This window comes from Moschus berezovskii, chromosome 2 (assembly GCF_049115385.1).
Source record: "Moschus berezovskii isolate FMDL1 chromosome 2, NW_MosBer_1.0, whole genome shotgun sequence".
Taxonomy (NCBI): Eukaryota; Metazoa; Chordata; class Mammalia; order Artiodactyla; family Moschidae; genus Moschus; species Moschus berezovskii.
Genome location: NC_142461.1, coordinates 113,623,564 through 113,643,365, shown reverse-complemented (window position 1 = coordinate 113,643,365; position 19,802 = coordinate 113,623,564). Strand labels below are relative to the sequence as shown.

General features: G+C 35.0%; 1 protein-coding gene across 1 annotated transcript in view; it reads left to right on the top strand.

Annotated features, from left to right (window-relative positions):
* The window catches only part of TLK1 (tousled like kinase 1), a 193,612-nt gene that overhangs the window by 119,631 nt on the left and 54,179 nt on the right, over positions 1 to 19,802 (top strand). The window contains exons 4-8 of the mRNA XM_055398215.2: positions 6,504 to 6,579; positions 9,852 to 9,898; positions 12,061 to 12,156; positions 14,079 to 14,168; positions 15,175 to 15,267. Coding sequence (XP_055254190.1) covers positions 6,504 to 6,579; positions 9,852 to 9,898; positions 12,061 to 12,156; positions 14,079 to 14,168; positions 15,175 to 15,267 — 402 coding nt within the window. The remainder of the gene's footprint in view (positions 1 to 6,503; positions 6,580 to 9,851; positions 9,899 to 12,060; positions 12,157 to 14,078; positions 14,169 to 15,174; positions 15,268 to 19,802) is intronic.

The window sequence follows — 19,802 nt, the reverse complement described above, 5'->3', positions numbered from 1 at the left end:
GTCACTGTTTGATGATCTGCTGCTGAATTTTGGTGATCTAGAGTTTTCCGAATCCTGGCAAAACCATTACATCTGAGAAGTTTGCTCAGAAAATCGATGAGATGCACCAAAAACTGAACACACCTGCCACCAGCATAGGTCAACAGAAAGGGACCAATTCTTCTCCATGACAACGCCCAGCCAATTGATGTACAACCAGCATTTCAAAAGTTGAACGAATTGGTCTATGAAGTTTTGCCTCATCTGCCATTCTCACCTGACCTCTCGCCAACTTCTTCAAACACCTCTACAGCTTTTTGCAGAGAATGTGCTTCCACAACCAGCAGGACACAGAGAATGGTTTCCAAAAATTCATCGAATCCTGAAGCCTGAATTTTTACATTATAGAAATAAACTTCTCTTTGGCAAAATTGTGTTGACTGTAATGGTTCCTATTTTGATTAATAAATATGTGTTTGAGCCTAGTTACAATGATTTAAAATTCATGGTCTAACCTAATATAGCTGTGAAGATGGTAGATACAAAGTGGCTTTTAAAAATTGAAAATTAAATATTGTATATTTTTAGGTATTGATATGGTTATGGATGCTGTATGTTTGTGGAAGAAGTCAAAATCCTTCAGGCTTTTAAAAATGTTGTGAGCTGGTGCACTTTAAGTTAACTTAAGGCAGCATACATTTTAGTTGGGGGTTGCCTAATTTCTTTTTGGCTGTCTACCATCTTTGATATTACATATTATTAAATGATAAAGGCAATACAGCAGAAAATAGGCTACACTCAAAATTGCTGATACGTTGATTGGATTTTTTTTGAACAGCAAGGAAATGCTTTTATTTGGTGATAAAATCCCAAAATGTTTCATACATAAACTTTTCATATTTTTTATATTGAATTCAGCAATATAACATAGATCTTTTAGGTGTCAAAGATTCAAGCAAAGATTTACAGATCATTGTTAGTATTAAAGTTTGACTCTTGGGCAGAGAAAGACAGACAATTTTTCAGATCATGCTAGCTCAAAATCATCCTGGAATTAGGATATACATATTTTGTGATAGATTTTATCTAAATGTAAATTGGATACAAAGCTGCAAAGAAGTTATCACTACAGAATTTCATTTTTCATATAGGGCATTATTCTAACCTAATTTTTACAGCAAAGGTTGGAAGAAATAGTTTCTTGTACATTTGATATTCTTGACTGGAACATCTATTTTACATTGATTATTGTTATAAGGCTCCAAATATCCCTTTTAGTTCAGTGATGTTTTGGTATGTGCTTTAAAATATCAAAGATTTCTTCTGTCTCAAAACTAGTTCAACAGATTTTGCCTAGAAATGTGAATGAAACATTGTTGTTACCAGCTGTGGGCAAAAAGATTTAAGTGCCCTTTGTCAAAGTATAGTGACCTTGACTTTGGTACCTCAGTAACTATGAATCAGTGAAGTAGCTAATGAGCTGTATTTTTAAGCCCGTCTTTAGTAAGTGAATCAGTCAGAAAAACTCATTCTGACAAGTTTGAGGGCTGAATATCTTGTTATACAGATATTACTTAGTATTAGAGCAACTTTTCTTTCTACCTTATTTTCTCATTTAACAGAAAGAAGTTAAAAATATTTGTTTGTTAACTCAGTAATTTTATTACATGTGATGCTGCCTGACTTTTGTTTTTGTTCCATTCAATTGGAGCTTATGATCTCTACCTAAGGTAGAGGTGAAGAATAAATTTTAATATCCACTCCTCTTTTATTGACATTATAATATCTTTTCACAAACTGTTACAATTTTCTGTCTTGCATTTATTCCAGTAATTTAAAATACCTCTCTACCCAGGGAGACCTGGGTTCGATTCTTGGGTTGGGAAGATTCCCCTGGAGAAGGGAAAGGCTACAAACTCCAGTACTCTGGCCTGGAGAATTCGTGGACTGTATGTCCATGGGGTCGTAAAGAGTTGGATGTGACTGAGTGACTTTCACTCTAGTCGGAAGCTTGTAGAGGTGGTGATCAGATTTCAACAATCCATGTTGCTTTCTCTCCCTCACTCTGTGATAGCATTAAAGTTCTTATTTTCTTATATTTGGTCTTATTTGCATTGATGAAAGGCAGATTTATTTTAAAGATAAATCAAGAGGCCACATGATTAGGTATAAAAACCTTAATAGTCACTGACTTAAATTTCAGATGAAATAGAACATTAGATATATCACTATTGCCCCTTGAGTCCTTTAGATTTATCTGTTTTTTTAAATTTACTTCTAACTCTAGAAAATGCTGTATAAACTCACCCTAATATCTTGGAACATTTAAATGCCAGAGTAATCATTCAGGTTTTGGTATGTTACAAACTAGAAGTTTTAAAACTAAATGGATTTAAAGAATACCAATTTCTCCTTTCATCATACTCTCCTAACCTCTGTTCCACTGTATGCCAAAATTCTTTGACTTTTTATAATTACTGTAGTCTTTCCATCTTTACTTTAAAGCCAAGTCATAGTATTTTGCCTTCCATAATGATCCTTTCCATTGTGCTCAATTATAGTGCAGCAACTGAGGAAAAATAGAGGAAAGAATGACAGTATTAGAGCAGTGACAAGTTTGAAAGTGTTCTGTATAAAAGGCTCAATGTGTACAAGTTTTATACCTTACAAAATGAACAGTGGTGACCTGATTGATGTACCTTAGATTTTCTAGGAAACTGATGTTTGGTCAGGATCAGGGGTTTTCAAACATTTTTGAAGTCATTGATCTCTTTCTTTGAAGTAAATCTGGTATACAGTCTCAATCTAAGATACGCTGTGTTCCAAGGGATAGTGTATGGGATAGGATGTGTCTAGTGGCTAGACACTGGAGACGGGAATGGCAACGAACTCCGGTATTCTTGCCTGGAGAATCCCATGGACAGAGGAGGCTGGTGGGCTACAGTCCATGGGATTGCAAAGAGTTGGACAAGACTGAAGTGACTGAGCACACACGCACTCACTGGTGGCTGGAGCCTCAGCTCAGCCACCTGCTCCTTCCTTCCCTTAGTAAGTTTGGAGAAACAACCTCCTCTCCCCTGAGGTATCCCTGGAGTACAATGTGAAAGTCGCCGATAGTATTCTGAACTTTTTTTTCAGTGATTAGCCATTTTAGAGGTTAAATACTTGCTGAGTTTCTGCCTATCCTAAATCCTTAAGCTTGGAAATCTCAAAATAAGTCTATACACAAAGGATGACTAGGAGAATTGGCAGCATTAGACTTCATTGACAGTGTCTGTTTTGTTTAATATAGGTGTTGCTCAGATTATTTAAATTCAAAACCAGAAAACGGTTTAAAGTACATTTGTCTTAGAGTTAGTGATATAATCTTTAGGACCTAGACTAAAGGCCCTAATTGACATATAGTTGAGATCAGAGTTGACTAGGGACCTTAAAGAAGCAACATTGTTTATTTTGCAAACCCTACAAGTAATTTGTAAACTATTAGGTCTAAAGCTGCTAATCATTTAATGAATGACACTTGATTGAAATCTTGAAACATACAAGTGCACAAATATTTGGAGTAATAGGATAGCCATTCTGATAAGCATAGCTTACTGATACAGACTATAAACTGTTATCTAGTTATTTTACTTATGTTTCTGGTATGTTTCTCATTTAGTCCCCACAGTCCTTTTATGCCCCTGTTATCACATTTAAAATTGATGAGAAGATTGAGTCTTGGTTAAGGAACATGCTGAAAATTATGGTAAATAGAAGATCCAGAGTTAGATTCTTAGTCTCTGTTTTTTCAGAGATCCGTGGTACTTTTCTTCTGAGAAAATTATGGTTCATTGGGCTGACAGGTGAGAATGAAGTCAAAGGTCAGCACTAGGTAGTCATACTAAGATGTGGGTGCAAAAAGTTCATGGGAAGGCAAAATGGTGTGTTTATAATGCCTATGTTTACTTTACAAGCAAGTTTAGGTATATCTGGGTTTCTCTTTCTCATCTTTTGCTTTGCTCTGCTTTTCAGTTATTAGCTGTTTACAGTTTTTTACCTACATTAGTCTTAGATTACAGTCTTAAAATTAATTTTAGTCCTGTCATCCTTTTTTTCCTTCATTCTCCTTCAAATTCTTCTCTGGTTTAAAGGAGGGAATCCTGTTGCCTTTTTTTCTTTACTGTAATCATGCATTCGAGGGTTTGTTTGTTCTGATAAACAAAATGACATTTCTCCCAAAACTGTCCCACTTGCCTATTCCAGAAAAAATTTTAATTCAGGGAAATTTTGCCTTGAAGAAAAAGTTTTTACTCAGTTACCCTATATGTCTTTAAAAAAAAAAAAAGGAAAAAAAGGACCTTAAATGTCTTGAAGTCGATATCCAGTAAAGTATTTAATGAATGTTATCCCAAATAGGTTTGAGAATACCTTCGTATACCGTATCTTTCCATTCCATCCCAGTGAATGGAGGTAGCCAGTGAATGCTGGCATTTAATGGTTCTTAGAAGCATTTTCAGGAACTGTTCTGAAAAACCATATTTCCTTGGCCTTATATTTTTATGTAGATTAAATTGGGAAGGATATGAATATGAATTATTACTTGGGATGCCTCCTTGTTTTAAAATCCATTATAGGATTCCTTATAAAACTGTTAACTTAGAATTTTTAATCTGATGATATTTTTATTCCAACAGAAATAGATTAGTTATCGTTTAAGTCTGAATTTGGTGATTATGACTATGAAACTAAAGTATGAACTATTTATCCTAAATTGCTTGTATGTCAGTCTGTCTCCTGAGTAGATTGTTAGTTAGAGTGGCTCTCTTTAATCTCTTAATTTATGATGTGAAAACATACGGGCAGTTTATTGGACATAATAAATTTTATTTATGAACTTAATGACAATTTGAAGTATTTTTGTATAGTTGATTCAGTTACTTCTTGATGTAGGACATATAATCATGACACATAAAAGGAGGGGAAAAGCATATTTAGGGCTTGGAATTACACAGAATTGAATCTGATTTGAATCCTGGTTACCTTGAGTAAGTTATTTAATATTCATATATTTATAAGGTAATATTAAATAATTATGCTAGGCATGAAGGTGTGGGAGGAGGTGGTGGGAAGAAGGTGTAACTTCTGTCTTTAAAGAATTCAGAGATCAGTAGCATTCACTTAAACCTCTCTGAATTCGTTATGTTGTTGGCAAAATGGCAGTGAGACAACTTAAAATTCCCCAGATAATAATACCTTGAGGAACCAAAGAGGTTCAATATGAGTTAGGTTGATATTGGGCATCTATATAAACCTCAAGGTATTATCTGTTATTCCTAAAATTTAATCACATTTTGTCATTCGTACTGTTTAATCACAGAACTCCCCACAAGAGACATCAAACTGTGGGTTAAGTCCCTTCCTTGTTGGAGGACTACGTTGCCTTTAGAGAATTATTTTAAGTTGCCTTGATGTTTCATTCATTCAGATATTCTTTGTTTTGGCATCAGATATATTTGCCAGGCTTCTAGAATTTGAGGGCCCTGTGCCATTGCCTTGTGCACATTTGGTTTTAATTTTTCAAGAAACACAACATTCTGTCAGACTCCACAAAAATTGTTTTATTCTGATGAAGGTACTTCCTATCAGTTAAAAGAACAAACCTGTAATTTAAGAACAAGCCATCGTGTAGTACAGAGCTCTGCAAACCTTTTTTTTCTTTAAAGGGCCAGATATCTTAGGCTTTATGTGCATACAGCTTCTGACAGAACTACTCAACTCTGCTGTTGCGGTGTGAAGGGAATTATAGACAGTACATAAATGAATGAGTGTGACTGTGTTCCAATAAAACCAAATTTATGAACACTGAAATCTGAATTTCTTACAATTTTCATATGATAAAATAGTCTTGTTTTTATATTTTTCAGTCATTAAAAAATGTAAGAATTATACTTAGATTATGGGCCTTGAGAAAAACAGGTGGCTAGCCAGATTTGGCCAGCTGACTGTTAGTTTGCAGATGCCTGATTTAGGTTATAATCTATGAATTTGCTGTTATTGTTGTTAGATAATAATTTTCAAGCATTTAGGGATTATATATGTTAGGATTTATGTTCTACTCTTTTTTCTTGCCCAAGTTTATATGTGTCATATATATATATATATATATATACTTTTGTAGAATATATGTTAGTAGAAAACTAATGGGAAAAACAAATGGTGTTTTGTTGTTACTGTGTGGAGGTTTTCTAAGAATTTGAAGGGCATCTTTTAAGGCTGATTGCTCTCAGATTTCTCATCCACCTCAAGTCACATTCTATAAATTTCAAGTAACATGTACAAGGCCTTCTACATTTCGAATTTTAAAAATTTATACAGTAGCTTTCGAAGTTTATCTTTTAAATAAATTGTTTGTAAGTAATTAGACATTCGCATTGCATGAATGCTATTTAGCAAAATTTCTTGGAAAATAAAAATGACATTTATAGTGATTGTAAAATTTTGTTTGTTGAAACTATAAAACTCTATTAACTTGCTTTCTGTAGACACCAGAGAAGAAACAATCAGAATCATCCAGAGGAAGAAAAAGAAAAGCAGAAAACCAGAATGAAAGTAGTCAGGGTAAGTGAAGCAAAGTCTTCCTTCATACCCAAAGAGGTATTTGCAACTAATTATTCTGATTTTTAATCAATAATTTGTTTAAAAGTTTTTTGTTTTTGTGACTTATATACTATGTAATATCTGCATTAATAATAGCTTAAATATACTTTGTGTAAAAAATATTATGAAATTGGAGTCTTTTTGTACCACAGGTAGTTTGTTTATGGTTACTTTTTTTAACATTTCCTTTATTTTTTTGAGAATTAGAAAGTGTCATGCCCAAACTTGATATGCATTACCTTTATCGCCTTTCTCTGTTCTCTCTTTATATGAATTATGGTGTTGAAATGACTTCTTATTTTTGGATAAGAATTTTATATCTTGCTTTGAAACAAATACCTAAATTTACTCATCCTTTTTATTAAAAAAAAAAAAAGACTATATAAAAATGATTGAGGTACTTCATTAAAACATCATCTTTTTCTTTCCATACCTTTTCTTCATCCTTTTTTGCTTTCTTTCCATATCCTTTCTTCATCTTTTCTTCTACATTTTATATTATAAACTAGTAAGGAAATTACTTTCATTAGACTGTAAAACTTCTTATAATGGATAAGATAGTATTATCATTTAATTTGGTTTCTCAAGATTAAATACAGTAAGTTGGACTCTTGAATCATATATAATGATGATTTTATGCATATATTATGTGTTTTGGAGACATTTTTAGCTACAAAGTCTAGAGCTATGAACCCATGACTTACTAGTATTTACATGTGGCACTGGCATCAAGAAATATATTTGCAGCAGCTGTCTTTGTAGAAAGGGGAAGTTGAGTCACTCTAGTGCCTTTCTCTTAAGTTTGTGCTATTTTGTATTTCTGTCTGACCTGAGGTCCTTTTTGAAGTTAGTGTAGTTTCCTCAAGTTGTGATTAATGAAGTTGGATTTATTTAGTTATATTAATTATGACAGTTTTAACATTAAATTTTAAAGCTCACTTAAAAACAGGTCCTAATATAGTGTGGGACTTCTGGGTTGGTTGAGCCAACCTATGTCTTTAGGAAGCCACATCTTTTTCTCTGTGATCTGCCATCCACAGAATTGTCTGCTTTTTGCTTTTATGTTTTTAGGACTGTGGCCATTTTTAATCGTATCTCCTCATTTCATCTTGCACACTTGTATTTGCTTTAGAGAGAGGCTGGTTTTCTATGTGCTTTTCTTTTTTTTCCTCTCTTTGACGTAGGCTTATTTAAGTTCATAGCAAACCTCCTGTCATCTTCTTGGTCAGAATTGGGTTGTGTGTCCATTCCAAAACCAATTATGTCCATGAGAGGTGTTATTGCCATTAAAATCAGGCCTGTATCTGAAATTGAAAATGTGGTTACATTCCCCTTAGAAATATAGGCCTTGTGCAGAAAGCATGATACCTGAGCAAAATAGGATTTCTGATTAGAAGGAGGAGAGATAGGGAACTAGGAATGAAGGCCAGATAGGAAACAGCCTTGGAAAAAAAGCTTTGACCAACCTAGACAGCGTATTAAAAAGCAGAGACAATACTTTACAGACAAAGGTCCATCTTGTCAAAGCTATGGATGTGAGAGTTGAACTATAAAGAAAGCCGAGCGCCAAAGACTTGATGCTCTTGAACTGGGGTGTTGGAGAAGACTCTTGAGAGTCCCTTGGACAGCAAGGAGATCCAACCAGTCCATCCTAAAGGAAGTCAGTCCTGAATATTCATTGGAAGGACTGATGCTGAAGCTGAAACTCCAATCCGTTGGCCACCTGATATGAAGAACTGACTCATTTGAAAAGACCCTGATGCCGGGAAAGATTGAAGGCAGGAGGAGAAGGGGATGACAGGATGAGATAGTTGGATGGCATCGCCGGCTCGATGGACAGGAGTTTGAGCAAACTGAGGGAGTTGATAATGGACAGGGAAGCCTGGCGTGCTGCAGTCCATGGGGTCGCAAAGAGTTGGATATGACTGAGCAACTGAACTGAAATTATGTGTTCTATGCAGGGGAGGGAATGTTAACAAAATAAAATTTGGATTCAATCAGGGAAAAAGAATTGGGGAAATAGTTTCTGGTAGGCAACCAAAAAACGTCTCTATCTTCATTAGAAGATGGCACCACTTCAGAATCTGGAGGGAAGTTGTTATAGGCAGAAGGGAAATTGCTTTGGTATATAAAACCTTACAGTCCTCTCTGACCTCTGAATAAACCTGTACAAAGCTATTGTTGAAAATTTCTAGGTTGTATTACTTCTTGGTTTTTTTTTTTAATTCCCCCTACCTTGTTCCAGGAAGTAATCTGAGGTTGTTGAACTTTTAAATGTATTGTTTGTTCATCTCAGTAATGCAAATAGTAACCACTCAAGAAATGTTTGTTGAATAAAATAAGTGAATGAATGTGTATGTCAGTATTGAATCGATAAATGTTTATATTATCCAATGCTTTTGACCCCATGCTATCATTAGTTTTCTTTTGTAACTTGAAGAAATTATGTATTCATTGTAATTCCAATGAAGGATGGATAACTCCCATCCAAAATGCCGTATTTCTTAGGAGCTTTTCAGTTTTGTATTTATAAAATTGATGAAAAATTCATTTTATTTGCTTTTTGTTTTTTTTAAAGTTCATTTTGGAGCAAAACTTTTAATAAAGAAATGTGATCTATAGTAATTTTGACCACTTTATCAAAGTGGCCATGTAAGCACAATATTTAAAATCTAGTTTATTTTTGGAAAAAATCCTATTAATTTGAAAATACTTTTTAGAAAATCAAACGTTTTACAAAATAGTGTTCATATTAAAGCATGTTACTGTCAGTTTGTTATGGCTTTTGTTGACTTATCTTTTTTATTATTTATAGATATAAACTGGTTTGTCAGTTATACAGCTGCCACTTGTCTTTTTTAATTGATATATTTTTCACTGATACATTTTTATGAAGTTAGTAGCCATGAAGCAATGTGAATAATGTTGTTTTAAAAGCAGGCAGTCTTTTAATTATGATTTATTTTTCTGATTTTCCCATAGTTGAGACTTTTAAAATTGGCATGTATATATTGGACTATCATTTGATTTTTGGAATTGTGAAGTTGGCATCTGACCCTCTGAGGAATCTTAGTATTCTTTTAATGCCCATCACCACCCAACTAGAATATCATATTCTTAACATTTTTGTGTGTATTAGGGGAATTAAGTTTGGCACATTCTCTTTCTCATATAATATGTGATAGTCACGACTGACTTTAAATCTGTAAAAATTTTTTACTTTTATATTTTAGGAAAAAGTATTGGGGGACGTGGCCACAAAATTAGCGACTATTTTGAAGTAAGTTCATTGAGGAATATCTTCAGTTCTTAATATAATTCTGCTATAGGCTGTTTGAACCACCAAATCTGCTTTTGTTGATCTACTTGATTAAAGCAGAACTTAAGTACTATGTGATGTCCTGTCTTTCCAGGAACATTAAAGTTTACTTTTACTTTGGTATACTGCTACTGCTGCTAAGTCACTTCAGTTGTGTCTGACTCTGTGTGACCCCATATATGGAAGCCCACCAGGCTCCCCCATCCTTGGGATTCTCCAGGCAAGAACACTCGAGTGGGTCGCCATTTCCTTCTCCAATGTGTGAAAGTGAAAAGTGAAAGTGAAGTCGCTCAGTCGTGTCCGACCCCTAGCGACCCCATGGACTGCAGCCCACCAGGCTACTCCATCCATGGGATTTTCCAGGCAAGAGTACTGGAGTGGCTTGCCATTGCCTTCTGGCACATCATAATTTTCAAAGGACTTTCTCCCATATTTTCTTGTAATAGGTTAGGAGATGGTCGAAGCAGGTATTGGTATTCCTGTTGTAGGTGAAGAACCTGAGAACCAGAGATGTTAAAGTAGCCTTGTTGTTTAGTCACGCAGCTGTGTCTGACTGTTTTGTGACCCTGTGGACTGTAGTTCGCCAAGACCCTCTGTCCATGTGATTTCCCAGGCAAGAATACTGGATTGGGGTGCCATCTCCTTCTCCAGGGAATCTTCCTGACCCAGGGATTAAACTCGAGTCTCCTGCACTGGCAGGGGTTTTCTTTACCACTGAGCCACCTGGGAAGCCTCATAAAGTATCCTACCTATAGCCAAATTTTAAATGGAAGAGCCTGTAGAATTCTTTGTACTGTCAGTCAAGATTTTATTGTACCAAAGCAACAGCTGAGGCCTGTGGATGGAGATTAAATAATGATAGAGATGTGAATCTAAGGAGTCCCTGAAAATAATAAACAGTGGTAAATTTAAACTTTTACCCAATCTGGAATGTTTCTTTGCCTCTACACAGGAACACTTTTGCCTACCTTTATATTATAAAATATTAATATGTTTACTAAAATAATAATCTAGTCAATTGAAAAATATTTATATTTACTTGAGAGAGAGCAGAATTTGCTGGTTTGGAGAAGGGCTGTAGTTTTTGTATGTATATATGTATGTATATAAATGCTGGGTTGGGAAGATCCCCTGCAGAAGGACATAGCAACCCACTCCAGTATCCTTGCCTGGAGAACCCCATGGACAGAAGAGCTTGGTGGCCTCTTCTCCATGGGGTTGCACTGAGTTGGACATGACTGAGTGACTAACACAGTCACTCTCTTTCACTCATATATATGTATATATATGTGTATATCCTCCATTATTTTTCTTTTTTCAGTTTACAGAATCTAAGTTAAAACGGTTCCAGACTATAAAATACACCTAAAGCTCTTTAGTTGCTGTCAGTCCCTTAGTGTTAATATCATTAAAAATCTTTGCCAAAGGTAGGGTCTGTTCAAATAAACACATCTCAACTGTCTCGAATGCCTACTATGTGCTGAGCATTATGCTAGGCACTATAGATTAAAAATTTAGAGTAAGTTCTTTAGTCGTAGGAAATTGTTTAATGAACACACAAGAAGTCTCCTTTTCTGCTGTTCATACCTAATACCCAGAGATGAAGCCATTAGCAGCAGATTGTGTTTGCCTTTCATTCTTGATTCAGAAACATGAGACTTGAGAAAGCTATGGAACAGATTAGGTGGTTTCTCTTCATACATAGTTAAGTCATTCACTGTAATGCATGTAAAAATCGATTTTTATTCGACTTTGTGCTGTTAAGAAGGGACTTGGTCCAGTAGTTCTTTTATAGTGCTATGAACATTTGGATACTTAACAGATCTTGGGAATGACAGTTCTGTCTTAAGATAGTTGATTAACATCTACACATCTACATGTAAAGAGATTAAAATTTCTTGGGATTAGAGATCCTGCTGGCTTCACAAGCATAAGGGAACTGCTAACATTTGAAGGAAAAATAAGACATGTTCTTTGCTTTGGGGGAATTTGTCTTTGAGTCTGCCACAAAAATAATAAGATATATTTAAATTAATTCGTAATGCCATGTCTAAAACAACATCTTTCTAAACTTTTGTTTTATATATGTATATATATATAGTGGTGTTTCCTTTTACCCTCAGTACCAAGGTGGAAATGGCTCAAGTCCAGTAAGAGGCATACCTCCTGCAATCCGTTCGCCTCAGAATTCACATTCACATTCCACTCCTTCTTCATCTGTAAGTTTTTACATGTGTTTTTATGTCTCAGAGGTTATGTGTACTGAATGAATAATTTTTGTAATTTGTCTTTATTGAAGCCTTTTATGTATATGTGCTTAGTCACTCAGTTGTGTCTGACTCCTTGCGACCCCATGGATTGTAGCTCGGCAGGCTCCTCTGTCTGTGGGGATTCTCCAGGGACAGTACTGGAGTAGGTTGCCATGGCCTTCTCCAGGGAATCTTCCAAACTCAGGGATCAAATATATATATTAGCATTTATCTTTTAAAAAAATCTTTCATTCTATTGAGGTGAGTTGAATTCTTTTCAATGGTTTGATGCTGTTAGAATTTTATTTCTGAAAGTGAGATTCTTAAAGATTTTCTGAGTTAATTATTTCCAAGAAGTAATGTTTCTATAAAAGAATGATAGGACTGGGAATTCCTTGGCAGTCCAGTGGTTAGATCTCAGCACTTTGCATTGCCAGGGCCTGAGTTCGATCCTTGGTCAGGGATCTTATCAGTTAAATTTCTTAACCATTAAAATAGTAGCATAATTCTTTTCTGGGAATCCTTGAGAAAAGAGTAGGCAGCCATCAGCCTTGGATAATGTAGTTTGGGGTAAGAAAAGGATCTTGGATCTAAAAATTCATTAAAACTTTTTAGTTTGTTTCTGACGTTTTTAAGATTCAGTTCTTTCATATGCATTGCTCTACATGTTGGATTTTATTTACTGTTTTTTTACTTTCATTATGTGAAAGTTCATTGTATAATCAGAATAGCAGTGTTGACTTTCAGTAATTTAAAGATGAATTAAGAATTTTTAAAAATTAAGAGTATGTCATTTATTCAAGTACACTGTTTTAACTTCCAGTGTTGCTTTCTAGTCCTTTCCATAGATACATACTTTTTAATGTCTTACTCATTTTGTACCTTGGAGGGCATCATATTGCCATATACCAAGTAAAGTATAAAACTCAAAAATAGCTTGGAATTGTAGTGATAGCGTTGGTACATGATGTAATTGGCTGTTTTCAGTGAATGTATTTTAAAACTAGTGACTAGTTCAACCGTGCAGCTTATCAGTAAATTGATTTTATACTACACGTGGGCATGCATTAGGGCTTCCCTGATGACTCAGATGGTAAAGAATCCACCGCAGTGCAGGAGACTGGTTTTGACCCCTGGGTTAGGAATATCCCCTGGAGAAGGAATGGCTACCCTCTCCAATATTCTTGCCTGGAGAATTCCATGGACAGAGGAACCTGGCAAACTAGAGTCCATGGGGTCGTGCAGAGTCAGACATGACTGAGCAACTAACGTAACAGCAACAACACGGGCATGCATCGTTGTCCCTAGTGCTGAAATAGTTCTGTTGATGTATTAAAGTCTTTCAGTTTTATGTGTTAAACCATCATAAGCTGTTTTTGATAATTTTGTTTTAAAATGACGTATTTGGCCTTGTTATATTTAACATATTGAAAGCATTTGATTTTCTTTTATGGCACCAGATTGTAAACTCCTTGAGGGCAAGGCATATATATATAAACTTTATATATATATATAAAGTTTATACAGGTGACAGTTTTTGGATGAGTGTCTGACACCAAGGCGCATACCTGTCTATCTATCTTATCTATCTATCAAATGGCTGGTTGACTCTTTTACTGGGCTTTGTAAGAGGGAGGTACTCAATGAATCCTTATTAAACAAACGATGATAAAAAGTTTCAAAAATTTCAGTTATGTTTATCCTAATAAACACTTAAGAAATATTTAGTTGTCGTTAAGCAGAAATCTATTTTTAATTCTTTTTAAAAAATTTATTCATTTTTTAATTGAAGGATAATTGCTTTATAGAATTTTGTTGTTTTCTGGCAAACATTAAGAAGAATCTTGCTATTGTATTATTTTTGCTAATGTAAAATTTAATATTTTGTTAAGGTTCGACCGAATAGCCCTTCTCCTACTGCGTTAGCTTTTGGGGACCACCCTATTGTACAGCCAAAGCAGTTATCCTTTAAAATTACTCAGGTAAATAGTAATTGAGATTTCTTTGTATGACTTATAAAAAACCAGTGACCAGTTTGTGCACACAATTAAGATGTCTTCTCTTTTAGACATAATCATAAAGTAAAATTCAATATCAAGAAAGCTAATTACTGAATAACAACAAAGAAACAATTTGTAGAGAGTGAGAAATTGAAACACAGTTTACTGTCAGTCTGTCCTTTGTTACACTGGTTAAATATATATTTTAAGCAAATTAAATAACCAAAACAACCATAACATGTCTGATTCTTTTTGAACTTAACATCCAAGTACATATAATTGGTACTTCTTGAAGGTGTTATATTTGTTATAAGTGGATATTAAAGCAGTTTGTTTTACATGTCTGTATTTTTGTGTATCATATATGCTACACAATTAAAAATAATTTGAAAATCAGACATCTTTTGCAATTACTTTGTTTTATGAATTTTGAGTACTGGAGTTTTCATTTTAACTTTATATACATGTGACAGTTTTTGCATGAGTGTCTGAAACCAAGGATTGAAAAAGTAGATCTTCTTGCTTAATTGTACGGTTTATTGCTGTTACACTTTTCTGTCAGGTCATGTCCAGACTCTTGTGAATGCATCAAAACTTCTTTCTTTGGATAATCTTTAGACCAGGATTTACAAGTACATTGCTTTGAGTCAGTGAACAGCTTGTGAATATTTTTGCCCTGTTCAAAAATCAGCTAGAGTTGATATCATATAACAGTGATTATACTGAATTTTAATGAAGAACAAACATATCAGTATTCTAAAAATTTAAATGATTAACCTTTGAAATTTTTTTTTTTTTAAGTCTGTAGCACTTACATTTCTGAAGATAATAAAACTTAAATCTACACTAAGACCTTTTGGGATACCCTTTACATACACAAACTCCAGTGCTTCTATGATTTTTAGAATCAGAATTAAATCTAATTTTATGTTTACATGCAGTGATATATATATATAATGAAATAATAAAATAGCTTTCTTTTATTTAGACTGATCTTACGATGCTGAAATTAGCAGCATTAGAAAGTAATAAAAACCAGGACCTGGAAAAGAAGGAAGGTCGTATAGATGACTTGCTCAGGGTAAGTAAGAAGTCGTCATTGCCAATTATTTGGCAGTAGTAAAACAGTTGAGAAAATACTTAACATTTAAAAAAATCTCTATTATTGGGAGAAATTCAGTCTTTTAGCATTAAGGACATAATTGACAATATCAACCATTTAAAGAAAAAACTTTTATTAGCCCTTTAAATGTGAACTGAAAAGCAGTTGGAGAAATAGAAGTTTATAAAATTTTATTTTTACTTGATCAGCTATCCTAAGACAGATATCCATTTCATGGTGGTTTTAAAGTTAATTGATTTTCTTATAAACCTTTTAATAGAAACTTCATAAAGAGACACATCAAAAAGTATGCCTAATATGTTCAGTTCAGTCGCTCAGTCGTGTCCGACTCTTTGTGACCCCATGAATCACAGCACGCCAGGCCTCCCTGTCCATCACCAACTCCCGGAGTTCACTCAGACTCATGTCCATCGAGTCGGTGATGCCATCCAGCCATCTCATTCTCTGTCGTCCCCTTCTCCTCCCGCCCCCAATCCTTCCCAGCATCAGAGTCTTTTCCAGTGAGTCAACTCGTCGCATGAGGTGGCCAAAGTATTGGAGCTTCAGCTTTAGCATCAGTCCTTCCAATGAATACCCAGGATTGATCTCCTTTAGAATGGACTGGTTGGATCTCCTAAGGGATAAAGTAGTGTTTCTCACTCCTTGCTGCTCATTTGAATCACTGGATGGAAAATATGGGAGGTACTTTATAAAAGTAACAATGCTTATACTCTACCCTGAGGAATTCTGATTATATTGGTGTGACGTAGGGCTTGGACATTGGTGGTCTTAAAAGCTCCTACATGGTCCAGAGGCTAAGACTCCGTGTTCCCAATGAAGGGGGCCCAGGTTTGATCCCAGGTCAGGGACCTTGATCGCACATGCTGCACCTAGGATCCAGCTCAACCAAATAAATAAATTAAGGGGGAAAAATAAAAACATTCTCTAAATGATTGTAATTTAGCTAACAGAACTGTTGGTATAGAAAGTCAGTAAAACCATCATCTGTGATCATACCATAATTACCGATACCTCTAAAACATCTAGTGTGCCTCTCCTGTTCCCATCCTATTCACTCTTTACATCCCTTTATCATTGACCACTGTTGTAAATTTTGTATCTATTTCTTATGCCTTTGTGTTTCTTATATTATATATATCTTAGACATTGTTAACAAAATATTATTTCACTGTTTTTGAACTTTAAATTACAAAATTATACTGTATGCCCTGCTTGTTTTCACTAAACATTATACATGGGATTGTCATGTTCATTTCACTGCTGTGTAGTAAGGCGTAAATGAATATATTGTAATTTATCTTTCCTGCTCTTGTTGGGCATTTTATTTCTTCTTTTTGCTAGTATGAACAGTTCTGCTAAGACACATTCTTGTACATGTCGTCTGTGGCACACATGGAGAATTTCTCTGTGGTATATGCTTAGAGAGACATGGCTAGAGTATAGGGCATACATAGCTTAAATTCTACTCTATAAAAAGCAGATTTTTCCTAAGGTGGTTGGATCAGTTTACATTCCACTAACTATAAGCAGGGAATAATCTTATTGCTCATTATCCTTGCCAAAGCTTATTAGAATCATATTTAATTTGGGGGTTCAGTTTAATGGATATAACAAGGTATTAGTTATTATGCATTCACTTTATTTTTTTAATATCTTGTAAAATATTTATTAACCATTTGTATTTCTTCTGTGAAGTAAATGATCACTTTTTTTGCTCATTTTTCTTAATGAGTTGCTGTCTTTTAAAATTGTTATCAGTTTTTTTGTTGACCATATATATTTTCTCCCAGTGTGTAAATTGTCTTTTTATTTCTTTGCACTGTCTTTTGATTAGATCATTTAAAATTTATATGATTACATGTCTCTTTTTTTATGGGTTTCCCTGGTGTCTCAGGTGGTAAAGAATCTGCCCACAGTGCAGGAGACCTGGGTTTGATCCCTGGGTCGGGAATATTCTCTGGAGAAGGACGTGACAACCCACTCCAGTATTCTTGCCTGGAGAATCCCATGGACAGAGGAGCCTGGCAGGCTACTGTCTATGGGTTGCAAAGAGTCAGATATGACTGAGCGATCTCTTTATTTATAGTTTGTACCAAATTATTATCAAAGGTATACCAAAATAATTCATTGTTTTTGTCCCTAAGACCATAAAGACGTTCATCTATATCTTCTTTAAAAAATTTTATAGTCTGCTTTTTCAATACAAGTTATAAATCTCACTGGAATTCATTTTGGGGTATGATATGATATAAGGTTTCATTTTAATTTCTTTCTATATAGAGAATCAGTTATCTAGACTATGTAATTAAGTCCACTCTTTACTGCCAGCTCCATCATACAATCTCTTTTTCATATACAAATACATGTATTTCAGTGTTCTGTGTTAAGTACCATGTTCTCTGTGTATTCCTGTACTGGTACTACAGCATCTTTTTATCATTTAGCTGTTGTCTTTGGTTGTTAGTAACAGAGAACATAAACAACTGTCCTTTAAATAACATACAGTATTACTTTTTGAGAGAACAGAAAGGCGGGGGGTGTTCCAAGTTAGAGCTTGAGGGTACAGTGTCTCCTGCCCACTGAGTTACTTGCCCCACACTAAATCCAGTTACGGGTGGAGGTTGGTCCTTGCATAACAGGTCCAGAAGGAAATGGTGCTGAGATAACCCATGGAACACAGTGCCCCTCACTAACATATCTGAGATAGGTTTTTCTTTTCTCTGTAAACTGCTTACCTCTGAGGGGACGAGGGATCGAGTGTTTCCCTGACCCCCAAGCTAGTGATGGAGGCTAGGCAGGACACTGCAGTTGTGGCCCCTGGTGCCACACTGACCATTCATCCCAGATGTGACTGAGGAGGGCCTGGAGGCTGTTCATCTATCTAGACAGCAATGTCTACACTTGTGCAGTTGGGCTATTACCACCCTGGACAAAGCCTAAGAGGCCATAGGCCTTTGAATGGAAGATGGTAAGTTTTGTGAAAATGCAATTTTATTGGTCCTGCTTTATTTCCAGCCAGGCAGAGCTTTGCTGGCAAGTAGAGACGACTGAGCTACGTAGGCCATAGGCATCTGGACAGGTTTCCATAAACAACAGTACTTCAGATGAAATACAGTATTATTTTTTTGAAGGAGGTAGCCCAGGTGTCATATGGAATCTTGTCTCCTTCAGTTTTTCTGCTCCCTCCCCTTAGTACATGGCCTTCATCTTGAAGATTATATCAAGGTACAAAATATTTATCAGAGTCACAGTTATGGTATCTGTGTTCTTAAGCTGAAGAGGAAGGAAAATAAAAATACAACAGTTTTCTGCATAGTGTTCTTGAGTATTCCATTGAACAACAACTGCTTACATTTCACTGATCATTAGCTACAAGGAGATGGGATAATACACTCCTTTAGCTAGATACATACCAATCCAGAGTAAGACTTTGATTTTGCATTAAATCTTAATATGTGGTTGAACAAATATCATCTCCTTTTTGGCTGTTTTTGGCCCTTTTCAGTCTTAGAGAAGTGTTAGATTTTCAAGTCACACATACACAATTTGTTGGGGTTCTGTTCCACTTGCACGTAATGATAAGGGTCTGATGCTAAATTTCATATATGTTCCTCTGAAACTTTTATTTTACCCTTTTCCTTGGAAAACACCTTTTTGTTAGATACATACTTTTAGATTGGCAGCTGTATTTTACTCCCAGCATTTTTGATTTATTATACTGCTCTCTTTTGGCTTATACAGTGATTGTCATAGACCCACGGTTTTCAAAGAATGATCCCCAAACCAGAAGCATCAACCTTACTAGCGGACTCATTAGAAATAAAGTTTCAGACTCTACTCCAGAACCTACTCATTCAGAAACTGGGAATGGATTCCAGAAATCTGTGTTCCAACAAGCTCTCCAGGTTACTCCCTGGTGACTGTACTAGACTAATCAGATTCATCTTCTGAGCTTAGAAAGAGGGACTGAACATATGACTATCTACAGAGTTGACAAAATTTGTATTCATGTGGCTGAGAAAGATGGTGAGAACAGTTAGCTATTGGATAGGAATCTGCAGTGTTACCCACATGTTGATTGGAGATGTTTTATTGCAAAAGATGAAGGAGAACTCACATTCATTTTTAAGTGTTAGACACTTTGTATTTCAGTTATTTCAAATGAGATAGAATGATGTTGCTCTGTTTTAGAAATAAGATAACAGAGCAGACCTTTAAGACAACTTTAGAAATAAGATTCAGATAATTTGTTTAACTTAGCCCAGATTATATACCCTGGAGTGTAGATATGAACCTATGGAGTATGAATACATATACTTTTCACTATACAGCTAAGCAGCATGTAACAGTGTAGTTACTCTCGTGGTAAGTGTTTTAACATTTTTTTTTTAGTATCACATTAAAATACTTAATCTTACTAATCCTTCTCTGTATGAAATTTTTCAAAATGTATAAATATTCTTAAATGTCTCATATATACAAATTCTGGACCT